We start from the raw sequence: 15,248 nt of genomic DNA, 5'->3' as shown, positions 1-15,248 counted from the left end.
GAAATTGGTTTAGCTAGTTTGCAAAATGTTCTGTAAAAAGGATACATTTGTTTTGTCACTATTAACTTTATTATAATGATATATTTGGAGGTAGTTTCAAAACAACATTGCATTGTGTTTCCATTGGTGATGATAGTGCATACAAGTAAAAACAAGTTGAAAGGATATTTATCAATAATTTGAATCTTTTCTTTTCTTATCTTTCCTCTTTCAAAAATTGCAGGAAAGCAGGATCAAGTCTTAACAGCACACCTGTGTTCATAATGACACAAGTATGGAAAGTTTCTTCCCAAAGCCAGCAGAATAGAGAGAAGGTAGATAGAAAGGGATAGAGGCTTGGGAACAGATTATTCATGTATTCATTTGTAAGATAAATATATCTGATATCCAAAAGAGCTTTTAGGGGCATCGTACAAATGTCCTTTTTATTCAAAAAATGATAGTTGATGGATGAAGGTAAGTGATGGAGGCCAAAATCCACCATGGGTCTACACAGTCATGTTTGTGCAAAAATGCATTTAATGTTTATATGAAGCTTATATGAGGCTTCAGCAGTTTGAGTTAGTCATATCTACCACATTTACAGTCATTTTAGCATCAGACAGTGTTTCCCTGTTGAGTTGTGGTGGAAGTAACAAAAAGAGGGACAACTGGGCATTCATTGATTTGCCATATAAAGAATATGTGTAGTAAAATACATTTCAACTCAACACAACATAGGCAAATGCAATATCCAAGCTCCAAACTGTACAAAGAAGTCATTTTATGTGAATTAATCAAGAGAAAAATAATAAATACATTATTTGTTTGTGCTATAACAGTAATAGAAATAGAAGCAGGGCCTGACCCCATCTAATAATGTCATGTGACTCAACTGATATTTTAATTTCAAAATGCACATCACTGAGTCTAGCTCCACACCTCATGTGTGTTTTGCTAATTTAGTGAGCTGGAGTTTGTTCTTTGTGGAAAATGTCCAAAGGTTAAATTGCAATTTCCTTTTGAAAAGAGAAATAAAATGAATTTTGTGATACATTTTTATCATCTCAGTTTGGAAACACTATACCCTGACATGAATACAAATCCAGAGAGCTGCTTCCAGATTGTCCTCTCTTCACCCTGAATTACTTTCTCTTTCAAATGAAATAAAAACAGACAACGTTAAAAGATTACATATAATAAACCCTACATTATAGATATGTTTTTCTACATTATAAGTACTGAAGGACTTGCCTGACACAGTTAATAATTACACAATATAAGCTTAACAAAAGCAGTATTAGATCCCAATACATTGTACAAATGTTCATGATCAATATTGTTTCACTTCCACAACAAGATGTATCCTCCAGGTCCAGAGATCAAACTGACTCAGCCTTTTTCTGCAACCTCACTGCCCCCTCATATTATGATTTCATAGTACTGATTCTTCCATTATGTATAATTTTGGCCTACCCTGAAAGCAAAGTCTGTATCGCTACAATGCATCTTTATTACATACTTCTCTATAGATTATTTATTCAGCAATATCAGTGTCAAGCTCTTCATGTGGTATCACAGATCTGTATCCTGACGACTGGGAGAAGTTGAGGGTCAGCTGGTTGTCGACATTTGTGCCGACCTTAAGCGTGGACAGCCAGTTCAGAACTTTATCAAAGTTATTAGTTGATTTTTTCTTGTATGATGAAGACCCTGCGACTGATGGTGCTGGACTGTCTCCACTCACTGTAAATCAAACAAAACACAAACAGTGACGTTAGGCTTTGTACTATTGTGAATGCTTGAGAATATAATAAAATAAAATACTTACTGCTGGGGATCAAGAATTCCAAGCTGTTCCGAAGAAGGTCTGAGGATTTCATAATGTCCTTATCCAGCTTTTCAATTTCCTGAGTCAATTTTGCATCAATGATTTCCTCCTTCCTCTTCTGACCAACTGCCTTAGCTTTGATTTTGGCACCAACTAGCAAAGGATCATTAGGACAAAGGATTAAAACAATAGAATACAGTTAAAACAACAATTAACGTGAGGTCACCATCACAACCTAATACTCACTCAGTGACTTTGAAGCACTTGTTGCTTGTGTTCCACGGACATCAGCTTGCAGATCAAGGAGTTTTTCCCTGAAGCCCATCATCAGCTCCAGCTCTCTCCTCCTGTACTCCTGCCCCAATCGTTGCTTCAGTACATTTTTGAGCTGCCGCCTCTTGGACTTTTCCTCAATTCTCAGGTGGATGTCCTTCATGTCAGGGCAGAAGAGCTGGCCGCTGTTCCCTGACACCATTTCCTCAATCTTCTCAAACAGCTCGGTAACCTGACTCACATCTTTTTTCTTGTTGTTCATTACATGGTATCTGTTGTCACATTTGTCTACCAACCACCGGAGAGCACTGTGCTCCCTCTCAATGTGCTCTTCTATGGATCTATCTGCCAGTTTGTCTCCATAGGTGAACACAACCATGGTATGTTTCCAGACACTGGCATCAAAGAAGTCCATGTGTTCCTCCAGGGCAGCCTGCTGAACTTCTCTGAATGTCAGGTCCAAGGGAACAACCAGCAGAACAGCATGAACCCCTGATGGACTCAACGTGAAACCTCGGACAATTTCTTTGTCCATCTTTTCAGTGCAGCGAGAGAGCTTCTCCCACCAGCCCAGGGTGTCGATCACTGTGACTTTTCTGCCAGCAACATCTGCCTTATCCACCTGACATTGCTTGTTCTCACAGGTAGGGAACACTTCTTTGCGCAGGAGGTTATTTCCTGTAGCACTCTTTCCAAATGCCTTTTGACCAAGCATCACAATTTTCAGCTCTTGTAACTTATTTCTGGAACCTGAGAAGAAAGACACAAAATAATAAACAATCAATTTCAAACTGTTATTCAAGCCCAGTAGTCCTGCAATAAATAATAATTTCATAACTGTTATAATCGTTGATTCAAGTTATAGATTATAGTATTTGTTGAGTAAAATCAGCTGTATAAGTGAGTCACTTGTATCTGTATATTTAACGGTTAGTGAGTTTTCAGGTGACTTATAGAACATAAAGAGATCCATAAGGCCACAAAGTTTCATTTCTGGCACATCAGTAACAAATTATGTAAAATATGCAAAGTCTCAAAAATCCTGACTAATCCTGAAAAACACAAGACTTTAAAATATATAGTGTCAATCACATTGTTTTGATGAAGTAGCTTACAAATTAATTGGATATTACTAAAAATATTCCAGCTATAAATAGTGTCAAAAAGGACCTATACTGAATCTTTGAGGATACTGTTATGAATATTGTAATTTTAAGTATAAATAACAATGTTATGACAATGAATATATTAACAGTAATTAGTAATTTCTTATTAACCCTTGTCACTATGGTCTTAGAAATGGTGATGAATGGGTGTCATCAGTCACCTCTGACAGTGCTTCACCAGATTGGTGCTTATTGTAGGGATATTGTATTGTGTTGTATGTATTTCTGTGGTATCTTGTGGAGTGGACACAGCTCTGACAGTGCCAGGCTAATTTACTTGAGATACTAATGCTTGATGACTCTGGACCATACCTTTAAGGCTTTTTCTATTGGCCTTGACTTGACTTTGCCTCAGTCTTGCTCCTTCTTCCACTCTTCTGCTTTTCTCCTCAATGGTCAAAATGATCTGCTCATCTGGAACAAAATGCTGCCAACCATTTTTAGCTATGGTCCCGGTGATTTTCTCCAGCAGCTCTGTGATCTGAGTGCCATCATCTGTATTTTTGTTATCAATGACATGATATCTGTTACCACATCGTTCCACCAGAGACTGCAAGGCCTCTCCTTCACCCTCGATGTACTCCTCTATGGAGTGTGCTCCCAGCCAGTCTCCTCTGGTGAAGACTATAATGGTGTGCTTCCACACTCCTTCTCCGAGAAGATCTACGTGTGTTGTCACTGCATCTAAGTGTTTGCCGTTGAAGGATGCATCTGCATCTATCACCAGCAGGAAAACGTGGGGACCAGGGGGGCACAGGAACATGCTGCGCATCACTTCCTCTTTGATCATTTCTGGAGTGTCAGACATTGGGAAGCCTTTCCACCAACCTGGTGTGTCAACAAGAGTTATTTCAGTTTTACCCACAAAACCTAGCCGGGCCACTGAGTGTGCTGTTCTTTTTCCATCCTCTTGTTCTTTGATTCCTAAGATGGTGTTCCCCACGGAGGTTTTCCCAACACTGCGACTTCCCAAGAGAATCACTTGGAGTTTTTGGATGGGTTTCATTTCTTCTGTTATCAAACAAGACAAAGCTTAATTAGCCATAGACCTTACAACTATTTATTCAAACTACCAAACTACTAATGAATACAGGGAGCCTTACTAATATATTAAAGCCATATAAAAAAATTACAGACAAATTAATGAAGAGAAATAAATAACCACAAAAAATAATAAAATAAAAAATGATAAAAATAACCACAGTATATATCTTTATATGTGATTTTACAAATTATATTGACAGAAAAAAGGTGAATCCACAAATTAGTATTACATTGTAGATTTTAAAGGACTTGTATATATCACAATATGTATTTATTATGTTAAAAGTAAAGTGTAGTTACAATATGACATTTAAATCGTGATGAATAATAATCACATTAGCATATTGAAAAGTAAATTGGAGTCCTTCTTAATTGCCCGTTAATAACTAAGATTTTAATTTGAAGTGGAAGACCAAATGTTGGATTTGCATTAGTGGTCATTTAACACATCTCTGATAAGTCTGTCTCTGCAGGCTTCTGGAAAAGTGGACAATCAGAACTGAGTGGGCTCATTGGGAGGAAGGCCTTAAAGAGACAATAGCTAAAATAGCCTGTTAGAAACAGAGGCTGAACTGAGCACAAAGGGCCACAAAATGGCTCTTCCCAAATATCATCCATTATGTCTCCTTGTTTGAGCCATAAAAGGAGATCTGAGCAGGATTATTTCTCAGTCAGGACAAGTTGCCACACAACTTCAGAAAATGATTGGTCCTGTAAAATGTTGAATTGTTGTTTTTACACTTTAGTTTATGTAGAGATTTTAAATAATTAGACATATTAATTTGTATGAAGCGCTTGTAAGAGGACTTTGTTACCTTCAGACAATGATGATAAAGTGTGTGGTATTGATCTCATCTAACTTTCAGCAAGAAACCAAATATGGACATTTACCAAAATGTCAAATAATTTCTTTAAGCTGTAAACAACAATGTTGGAACATATATGACAGGTGCATCCACTGTCACATTTACCTGGAATGAGTGCTTTCATTTGCTGTCTTTGTTCCATGGCCTTCTTCCGTCTCTCTTCTGCCCTTTCAGCCACTTCTTGCTGCTTCTTTTGAATGATATGCAAAGTATGTTCATCTAACTCGTAGTAACCGCCATTGTTGTGCCATGTCATCTCATCTATCTTCTCCAGTAACTGTGTGACCTGAGATGTGTCAATCTTCTTGTTGTTGATCACGTGGTATCGGTTGTTGCACCTTTTGATTAACCACTTGAGTGAGTCTCCCTCCCTCTCGATGTGCTGCTCTATCGTCTTCTCCCCGAGGAAATCCCCACAGGTGAACAGCACCATGGTGTATCTCCAAACCCGTTCCCCCAGCAGCTTCATGTGCTCCTCCACTATCCTCCTCCCCTCCACAGAGAAAGCAGAGTCAATGGGAATAATAAGGAGGAAAGCATTTGGTCCAGGTGGACACTTTGAGGGATTGAGTTTAAATCTTTGTTTTTCCCCCTCTGGGATCTCTGTGAGGGAGAGGGAGCTATTCCATCCCGGAGCATCGACCACAATGAGTTTCCGACCCTCGACTACCGTATGTCTCACTTCACACTGAGCTGTTCGTGTTCGGCCACACTCAAACCTTTCCTTTGTGAGTATAGTATTGCCAGTGGAGCTTTTGCCAGCCCATCTCCCACCAATCAGGAGTAGCCTGGTCTCCGCCGGAGCGATGCCCTCTTTCTTCCCTGAAAGACAAAGTTCACATTTGGACCAAAATGTTGTTTTGTATAATTTTGTGAAACAGCATTTCATTTTTGGCTTGATGCATTTTGCAATGATCATAGAAACTTAAGTAAAAGGAGGTCAACACATTTTTCAAACTTGAGGAGGCCAATGTAATCTGTCAGTTCAAGTGAGACATTCAACAGAACCAGAGTGACAAGGTTATCACACCAGATGCCTCAGTTGCTTTAGATGACTGACAGAGAGGAATGCTCTGGCAAACTTGCGCTGTCCCTCGGGGATCATGTGACAGAGTTATTTTTATCTTTATTAATGCCTTTCATATGAGAGACGGGGTGTGAAGAATAACAGTAATGTGAAACAAAACCGAAAACAGTGAAACATTTTTAGACTGACCCTGAACCAAAACAAATTATTAAAAGGAAAAGAAGCTACAGAGATAAATGATCAGCTGAGAATGACACATCACCTCCCACTGTCACATGTCCTGGGTGATTTGTGATTAAAAAATATAATCCAAACAATACAAATGGTGACTAAAGAAAATGGACTTGTATGTTGTAATGTGGTGTAACACAACCAAATACTCCTCTTCTTCTTCCTTAAGTGTGATTCACTTGATCTATGTTTAGAGGATGTACTTTGTGGTACTATTATATCATATATTATTATGTTAAATATTATATTGATCAGAATATTACATTCAAAGGAGTTCAAAATAATTTGTCCACCTCATTTAAATATACAGAAGAGCTAAAAGAAGCATCTGAAACTCATTTACACAACAAACTACAGCTTCAGAAGTTACTATAGAGTATAATCCTTAGTTTCAACAGCAGCATTTACGTGAGACTTTTGTATTGGCTTACAAAGAAATGTAGAGGTGTTTCTATTTTGATCATCAGTGGTTACAGGAAACCATGGGGGTGGAGTTTTGCCCATAAGGAAGATGATTGTTTTACTTACCTGATGGAAATCAAATGTTCCCCACGTATGAGAAACCAAAAAACAGGTCTAACTGGTTTCATTTGTCAGTTATCTCCAGGTTACATTCTTTCAGCTGTTGTTGTTTTCACAATATATTTAAAAATTGCTAAATGAGAAATGATTAAGGTAAAGTAAATGTCTACATATCGCTCACTATTTGCTGTAACAAGCTGATTTTATCCCAAATCAAATCTGCATGTTGTGTGGCGCAATTCGTAATCTGAACATTATAAATAATATATGTTAGAAAAGTCCAAATGTGTTCAATACATCTTCCATCTTTTTAATAGAACACTTATTATGTATATTGTTGCATCTCAAAGCATTTTAAACTATACAGCAACCAATTTACCTTCCATTTTACTGTTTGATTAACTCACCAAGATTGTTTTCCATTTTTTCCTTGTCCTTTCTTTTCAAAGCTGAGTTGGTACCAACTGAACAAACGTCCTGTGGGCTCAACAGAGGTCAGTGTGGATGAAATCTGTCCATAGGTAAAAATACTTTAAGGAAACAGGAGCTTCTGAATATTTTTCTCGTCTGTCTCATCTGAACAGTATCGACTGTATGCAGTGAGATAACAAAGTGAGCTTTATAAAGGTGTACCTGAGCTGCTAGACAGTGGTCTAACTGGTTTACTCAGATTGTATAAGAGCTGACATTCACAGCTAACACCAATGATAGACCTAATTACCTTGACCTAAAACCAATGACTTAAAAAATGGTCATGTAATTACATTTTTTGCTATGTTATATTATGTTATATTTTCATGTTTTAGGTAAAATAGGACATGATATTGTGTGATAGTAACTGTTGTTTTTTCTCCAAAAATGAATGATAAATACACTCTCTCTGCGGTCAGAAACATTCATCAAGGTTTAATCACATATTTATTGATCAGTCAGATTGACTATTGATGCTTTCTTAACAGATCTGTGGTTCAAAACTTGATATAGACACTTTTTATGAGGGGAACATACTGCCAGAATATGAACAGTATGTAAGGGTTAACCTTGTGAATTGTCCATAATGTGAGGTTTGAATGTTTGAAAAATAGTTGTTACTGTGGTGATAATTAATGAACATCTAAAATTAAATAAAAACATAAAAACTCTTTCCTGATCAAAGCCCTTTCACCTCTCTGTGCCAAATCTTTGGGAAACCAATAATTCTCCTTAAACCTGAAAGGCAAAAGGGATTATTTTGGCAGATTGACTGAGACTGCATATATAATTTAGATGGCACTAGATCATAATGTGTTAGTTCTTCTTTGCTCATACTTTCCACACTGACTTATACTGCTCATTATAAGAGTCCCTCCAGTGAAGTCCTCATAGATAAAGAAGTGCACACACTGACACAGCCAAGATTTAAACCTGATCAGAAATCAAAAATTGGTAGATTTGTTTTTATCTTAAATTTGCTGCTCATAATGAAAAAAGGGAGAAAATAATTCACTCTCATCATATTCCTTTTTAGGCTTAAAGGCAATGAAATGAGAAAAAAACTACATGGAAGCACTTGAGAATGAACTTAAAGGACCAGTGTGTTGAATTTAGTGGCATCTAGCAGAAACGACATGGCAGAAATGGAATATAATATTCGTAAGTATGGTTTAATTTGTGTATAATCCCTCGAAAATAATAATTGTTGTGTTTTTGTTACCTTGGAATAAGCCTTTATATCTACATAGGGAGCGGGTATGAGCTATGTTTGCACAGTAGCCCAGAAAAGACAAAGCAAACCAGCTCTAGAGAGGAACGTGAGTTTCACATCCACCTTAAGTTTTCCTAAATGCTTGGAAATGGAGGGCATGGTGAGGGGTATTCAGTTGGTATTTACTGCTAAATGCCACTAAATTCCACGCACTGCACCTTTAATGGAAACAAAATATATGCTGCATTTGTTATGCATATGCATTTATTTTACAGTAAGACACTTCATTAAAGTTAAAACAATACAGTATTTTCAAAGATGAGTCAGACAGTGTATCATACGATCATAATTATCCTAACAGATGCATAATGAGTCTGGGTCCCTGTAAGAAATGGCATAATTTAAATACAGATCCTTAATTAGCATCCAGTGAATTGTGAAATTATAAACCAGTCTTTTAGTCAGCCAACTCAAGTGAAATAGATGACTATCAACTCGCAGAATGTGCACAGATATTCTAGCTCCTGAACTTGTCTCTCCCTATAAAGACGCCCTCTAAGTTCAGCACAGCCAAGATTGGAGAGTGACGATATTAACCGAGGAAGGTAGAAAAACAGCCTACAGGTTGATGCTCAGGTTGAGTGGAGGATTATAAAATGTTCTTTGAACAACAAATGATATAGAAATTACAGTTTTCTGGTGAACAGTGAGCAGTATTCACTCTATCAAACCAGGATATAAATGCTTATCCAGCAGATTGGACATCTCCATCCAGGACACGTCCCACTGCACTTCTGTCACATCCTGCTTGATGGCAGGAAGCGCCACTGCTGGGCTATCCTCTTTGGAAAGTGGCCAACAACTACGGGTGCAAAACATCTGGTACCTTCACACAAATACAATCATCAGTGAACCATTTGCTCGAGAGTCTGTTTGGCTTGTGATTCATGCCAGGATATTCACAGACAGGCATACATTATTAAGTGAGAAGTGGGCTGAAGATTATATAGAAACTGTAACTGACCTGTAGTGACAAACTAGCCAAACAGCTAGAAGAGTGAGAAACAGAAGCACAATCACACATGAAACTATGATCCATTTCCAGGAGCCTGATGGGAAAAAAGGCATTTTCGTTTACATGTGTCAGATTTAGGCAGTAACAGTAACAGCTGCAAAGAACATTTTCAAAATGGCATACAGTAATCTTATTTACAGAGATAACTAATTCTTATATTGCTGATTAAAAACTGTTGGCCTAAACAATGGCAGCACTATACCATAGAAATATAAGAAACAGAGTATTCATCAACTATAAACTTCTATCTCTGATTTTTCTGAAACAGGAACAAGAGGAATTTCAGTCATCAGTTACTCAATCAAGTGATTTTAGTGCTTTGTGGTGATAACATATCAGCATCTGAAAAGATATTTGTAGCAAATGTAGCCCCAAATCACCAAAAAGTTTTTAATGGGTTACCAAAAAGCATCCTTTGGTGGTGTGTAACTTTTCATCAAACCCCTCCAGTGGACTCCTTCTTTAAAAAGGAAATTAGATAAGCGCATAAAAGCTGGATCAAAATCCATTTATTGACAACTTTTTAAGTGCACATCCAGAGTTATTAGAAAATGAGTGAACCATGACCAGACGTTCTCACTTTGTTGTGAAACCATTGAGTCTAGAGTTTAACTGTCAATACAATGTTAGAGGGATTTTGGTGTGGATGTGCTGTAACCTAGTAAGATTTATTAGAAAGTGTTATTCTTCTTCTTTTTAGTTTAGTTGTCAGTGAATTAATGTATTCACATAAAATCACAAGTTTACCTTGAGTGGATGTTGCTGTCCCATGTGTTGATGTTGAGTTACCTAAAAGACATAAGTTACATCTTAAAGTGATCCACTTTCACTCATGCTAAAAATAATGATCATTATTATCATTAAATTAGGGTCAGATAGCAGACCTTGATCAGGTGAGACTGATAACCAGCTCTCAGGGCTCTCCATCTTTGTGTCCTTGGCGACACATTTATAGAAACCCTCGTCTGCTTGTGTCACACTCTCAATAGTCATCTCTGTTACTCCTTTTGAACTTAAAGTGCCAATTTCTTCACCGTTTTTGAAAAACGTTATGTTATTTTTGTTGTCTTTCAAGTACTGACAGGATAAGACCACATTACCACCCTCTGGCACAGGGAAGGCAGGAGTCTGCAAGATGATGGCACCATCTGTGAGACAAGACAGTAGACATGATTAGCAGACAAACAGCTTCACACATACTCCTCAGCTCTGATGTTTGTTTCAAATACAGTCCTCACTCTCTATTTAGACCATAGTTTGCTTTTTCTTTTTTTTGTATTTTCTCTCCTAGTTTCTCCGGTGTCTTTAACGCCATGATTATACAAAACTCACAGTTTGCTATGATGTAGACTGCGTTGCTGCGGCCCTCAGCACCCACACACCAGTACAGTCCACTGCTTTTATTGGAAGCAGTGAAGATACACATGGAAGGCCCCCAACGTGGCGAACACATGTCAGCTGGGAAGTCTTTGGTCTTCACTCTACGGCCCTGAGGTAAGTACTTGAGTATCCAGCCTGAGGAGTTAGTCTTGGGGCACTGCACGGTGAAATGCTCCCCTCTGAACATCTGTCGGGTGTTGGGGGTCAAAGTTAGTGAGGGAGGGGGTAGCTCTGGATGTGAGAGATGGATGGAGAGACACAGTGAGAACATGATAAGAACGTAAAAAGAAGACAATCAGAGATGCATCAAATGACACGTTTCCATCTTGAACTTTTATCCTTGCATCTGATTACTGTAAATGCACAGGATACTCTGTCTGGCTGCATACTAATATGTCACATGTAGCCATACATTTGTGTAAATGTGTGTATAATCACACCAGTTTATGTTCATATTATCACTATAACTGTCTTTATTCCAGCAATATGCAGTGGTGAGAGATGAAGAACACCTTGAAAAAGCAGATTGTACACTGTATACTGAGACATGTGCAATGCTGCTTGAGCTGAATGAAATCATTTTTTAAATTAGTCACCCTTTTATTTTAAAATGAGCCAGCATATCTATATTTAGGCTCATTTCTGAAAAAGCTGTGTGGTTTATTGTTAAAGGGACAGTAGTTATTGGATTGACCCAGCACAGATTTTTGTTTTTTGGATGCTGTACTACAGCAAGTTAAAGAAAGACATGTGTGATATGGTTAGTTTATATTAGACTCAGTACTTAACCAGCAAATATTGTGCAGTGTACCATGCAAATTACAGCAATCAGGCTAATTAACTGCAACAATGAATAATAAATTACATCAATAATGAATAAATGATGTAGTATAACTATTATTATGTAAGTAATATATTCTTACAGTTACTAAAAACAACATTTAATCTGATCTTAAAATCACTATTTAAAATGTGTAAATGCTCAGTTTAATCACATGGTAGATGATTTTACACACTTCTGAGTGAGTGTTACTGTTAACCTGTGACCTAGAATAAGTCAGTGGTTGTTATAAATATGAATTTTGTGGTCAAACCAATGTAACTGTGGCTGTACATATGTTGCTCGGTCACTTATCTTGGACTAAACAAAGTAACCTTTCCACTGTCGTGTGTTGTCATTTGCATGTAGAAGAAACCGGGAGGTTGTAGCTGCTGCTCACCTGACACATTGAGTGTGACCGGCTCGCTGAGGACCGTTGTTGTGGTGTTGCTGCTCCGGCTCTCCACTTGGCACTGGTAGCTGTCCGCATCCTCCTTCGTTACCACAGTGATGGAGTAGCTGTCACCAGAGACAAGGTGTCTAGGGTTCGGGATCTGAGCAGCCTGTGTTTTAAGCCTTAACCAGCTGTATCTTAACACATTAGTGGAGTTTGTCTCCACGGCACACCGCAGCAACACCCACTCGCCAAGATAGATGGTTGACCCCTTTGGCCATACAAACACACTGACCTTCAAAACATCTGCAGGAAGAGAGACACTCCTTTTTTTTCATGCTTGTCGCTAAATATCCTGGAGGAGTGCGTGTATGTGTGTGTGTGTTACCTTTAGATGTAGCAGCTTGGAGAACAAATGCTGCCCCACCTGAAACAGTGAGAAATGATTTTACACAAACACATGGAAAACCCATGTCCTCTCACGTCCTCGCTATACCACATATTGTTCCTGTCATATCTGTGGCATTGTGGGTTAAACCAACAATTTGCCTGCCATTCAGGCGTAAAGTGAATGAAGATGAACGCCACAGGCAGCTCAGATGGTTTGTTCCCAAATGGCAGCATGCCAAATAGTCAGTCATGGTCCACTGCTGATTTTGGAGATTTTGGATTACATAATCAAGACAATATATATAACATGAATCTGTGCAGGCAGATTTAATACATCCAACTTTACCAATTTGTTTCTATAACACATAAACACAAGCCATTGTTCTGCTGTCTTGTTGCTATGAAAACAGACAAGCCGTCCAAGCCCCATTCTTTACATAACACACAGTCATAGTACTGCCACACAGTGTGACAGAGGAGAACTTCTAATGAGACTGTTTAGATGGTTATCATCCCCATGGGAACAGAGGAATGTACACACAGTTGCTACATTTTCCTGTCAGGCACCCAATACTGTACATACTCAAGCACAGTAGTGTAACATGCAGTTTTTAACATAACTCATGGATGGAATAGCCAATGAAACCATTTGGCAGCCGTCTCCAAATCATTTCCATTCGCCCTGTTAAGATTCCGGCTGGTGCAGATCATTTTAATTTAGCACTGTCTGAGACTCCCAGCTGCAGGCTAACAGCCCAGTACAATTTATAACCCTGCATACTGTACAGTACCATACTGATATCTGCATCAAATAAGACGGTACAGCTTTAGGTCTAAGTCAGCAGCACTCTGACAGCTGAATGCATACACTTAGACTCTGTTTTGTCCACCAGTAAAGAACTTTTAAAAAAACACGCAGAATTTGATGTACTCTGAATGCAGTCATTTAATAGAAAACAAATCGAGGCAGGTGTGTGTCAGTCAATCAGGTTTTATCTGTGATACTCACCCAGCAGTGAAGAGATAAGGAGGATGTTCATTTTGTCGAGGATTAAATGCCCAAAATTACATAATATGCAGACCCACTGCAGTTTAAAAAAAGAGAGAGTGACAATAATATTGATTTTAAGATCTCCAGGACTTAAAATTAAGTATATTGTCAATTCAAATTTGTTTTCCACAGCATCTCTATTTTTTTAAGGCTATGAGACAGAGAGTAATAGTATCTTGTCTCAGGAGTTTCAGCAGGCTATCAGACAGTGAAAACCCCACACAGAGATGGTCATCTTGGTGGAGACATTTCCTTCCTCTGTCATCAGTTAACAGGCGGAGCCATCAGACAGCAAAGCACAGACAGAGAGGTGAACATCCCAAAAACTAGTTAAGACTTTATTAGCATTTCTAAATAAAACTTTTCTGTGAGAATTGAACTTTTTTCCCCCCTGTTCATTCTGTCCCAAATAGCAATGCTGCTGCTGTTTTGTATCTTGCCAATGCTGAAATCCAGTCCTGCATTCTCACATTTTTATTTATACATTTCTACTTGCTCAGGCTGTTGGTTTGTCTTTTGTCAGTCCTTGCATGCTCTATTTATATCCTACTTTCCCTTCTCATATCCAATACTCGCTGACGTTGAGGCTTATTTTCTTTTTGCGGAGCAGTTTGTTTTATTCAATTTAATCCAATCAGTTGCAAATAGATTACACATTTGGTAAATAAAATGTAATTTATTTTTTATCACTTTTTTCTGTAGGACAATCAACACTGCAAGTCCTAGGATTACTGCTAGAAAGCAAATGTTTCCCATCATTATCTGGGATGTATCAGTCATCTCTTTTACAGCCAAACTACAGTGTATGTATTTTGCTGTAATCATTCCTCTTGCCCACACTGGCCATCAGAAGATCCCAAAATTATGCACTACAGTTAAAGTGATGGGGACCAAAATCCACAGCCCTCCTTCTGTGCAAAAATGTATTTAAATGTTTATCTGAAGCTAATATAACCCTTCAGCCATTGAAATGATTCAAACACCTTTCAATGAAAACCTTTTTAGTGCCTAAGTCTGTGTTTTTGTTACCATACTTCAACTGTAGCTCAACAGGAAAACACTGTCTGAGGAAACACAAAGAGGGAATTTGATGCTAAAAAGACTGCAACTGTGGCAGATATCTACTTGATATGACTAACTCAGACTGCCGAAGCCTCACATAAGCTTCTTTTTGCACTAAATGACTGTTTGCCCACACTGTGGACTGCATTTAAAGGGGATCTTTCAAACCTGAAAAATTGTGACCCTATCCTTTAAACTTGCATGTGCTCTGTGATTTCACAGGTAACCACAGCTACCTCATTATCCTTCAGTGAGCCCCGCCTCCTCATCCCTCCCTCCACCTCTGTGTCCCTCCCTCCACCTCCTGTCGCTCCCCACATCCAGCCTCCCAGCATCCATAGGGTTTCTTCCAGGAAGCGCGTCGGGTTATCGGATGCTCTGCTGGAATGCCTGCGAGAGAGACCACCGTTTTTGTCCATTTCTGAAAGAGAGAGAGAGGGGGGAGCCATTGGG

The 15,248-nt window shown here is 38.4% G+C and overlaps 1 protein-coding gene across 1 annotated transcript; it reads right to left on the bottom strand.

Moving 5' to 3' along the window:
- Positions 1-1,516: 1,516 nt before the first annotated feature.
- Positions 1,517-15,214, bottom strand: LOC128361794 (uncharacterized). The gene is made up of 13 exons (XM_053322350.1): positions 15,032-15,214; positions 12,681-12,719; positions 12,299-12,563; positions 11,031-11,309; positions 10,583-10,846; positions 10,446-10,487; positions 9,648-9,672; positions 9,355-9,509; positions 5,265-5,981; positions 3,562-4,257; positions 2,057-2,833; positions 1,811-1,963; positions 1,517-1,698 (listed from the first exon to the last, which is right to left on the bottom strand). Exons 1-13 carry the CDS (start codon positions 15,212-15,214, stop codon positions 1,517-1,519), a joined length of 3,777 nt encoding a protein of 1,258 aa, XP_053178325.1.
- Between the last annotated feature and the right edge of the window lie 34 nt (positions 15,215-15,248).

This window comes from Scomber japonicus, chromosome 7 (assembly GCF_027409825.1).
Source record: "Scomber japonicus isolate fScoJap1 chromosome 7, fScoJap1.pri, whole genome shotgun sequence".
NCBI classification, from domain to species: domain Eukaryota; kingdom Metazoa; phylum Chordata; class Actinopteri; order Scombriformes; family Scombridae; genus Scomber; species Scomber japonicus.
Note: the sequence above shows the minus strand (reverse complement) of the source record. Positions and strands in the feature narration are given on the sequence as shown.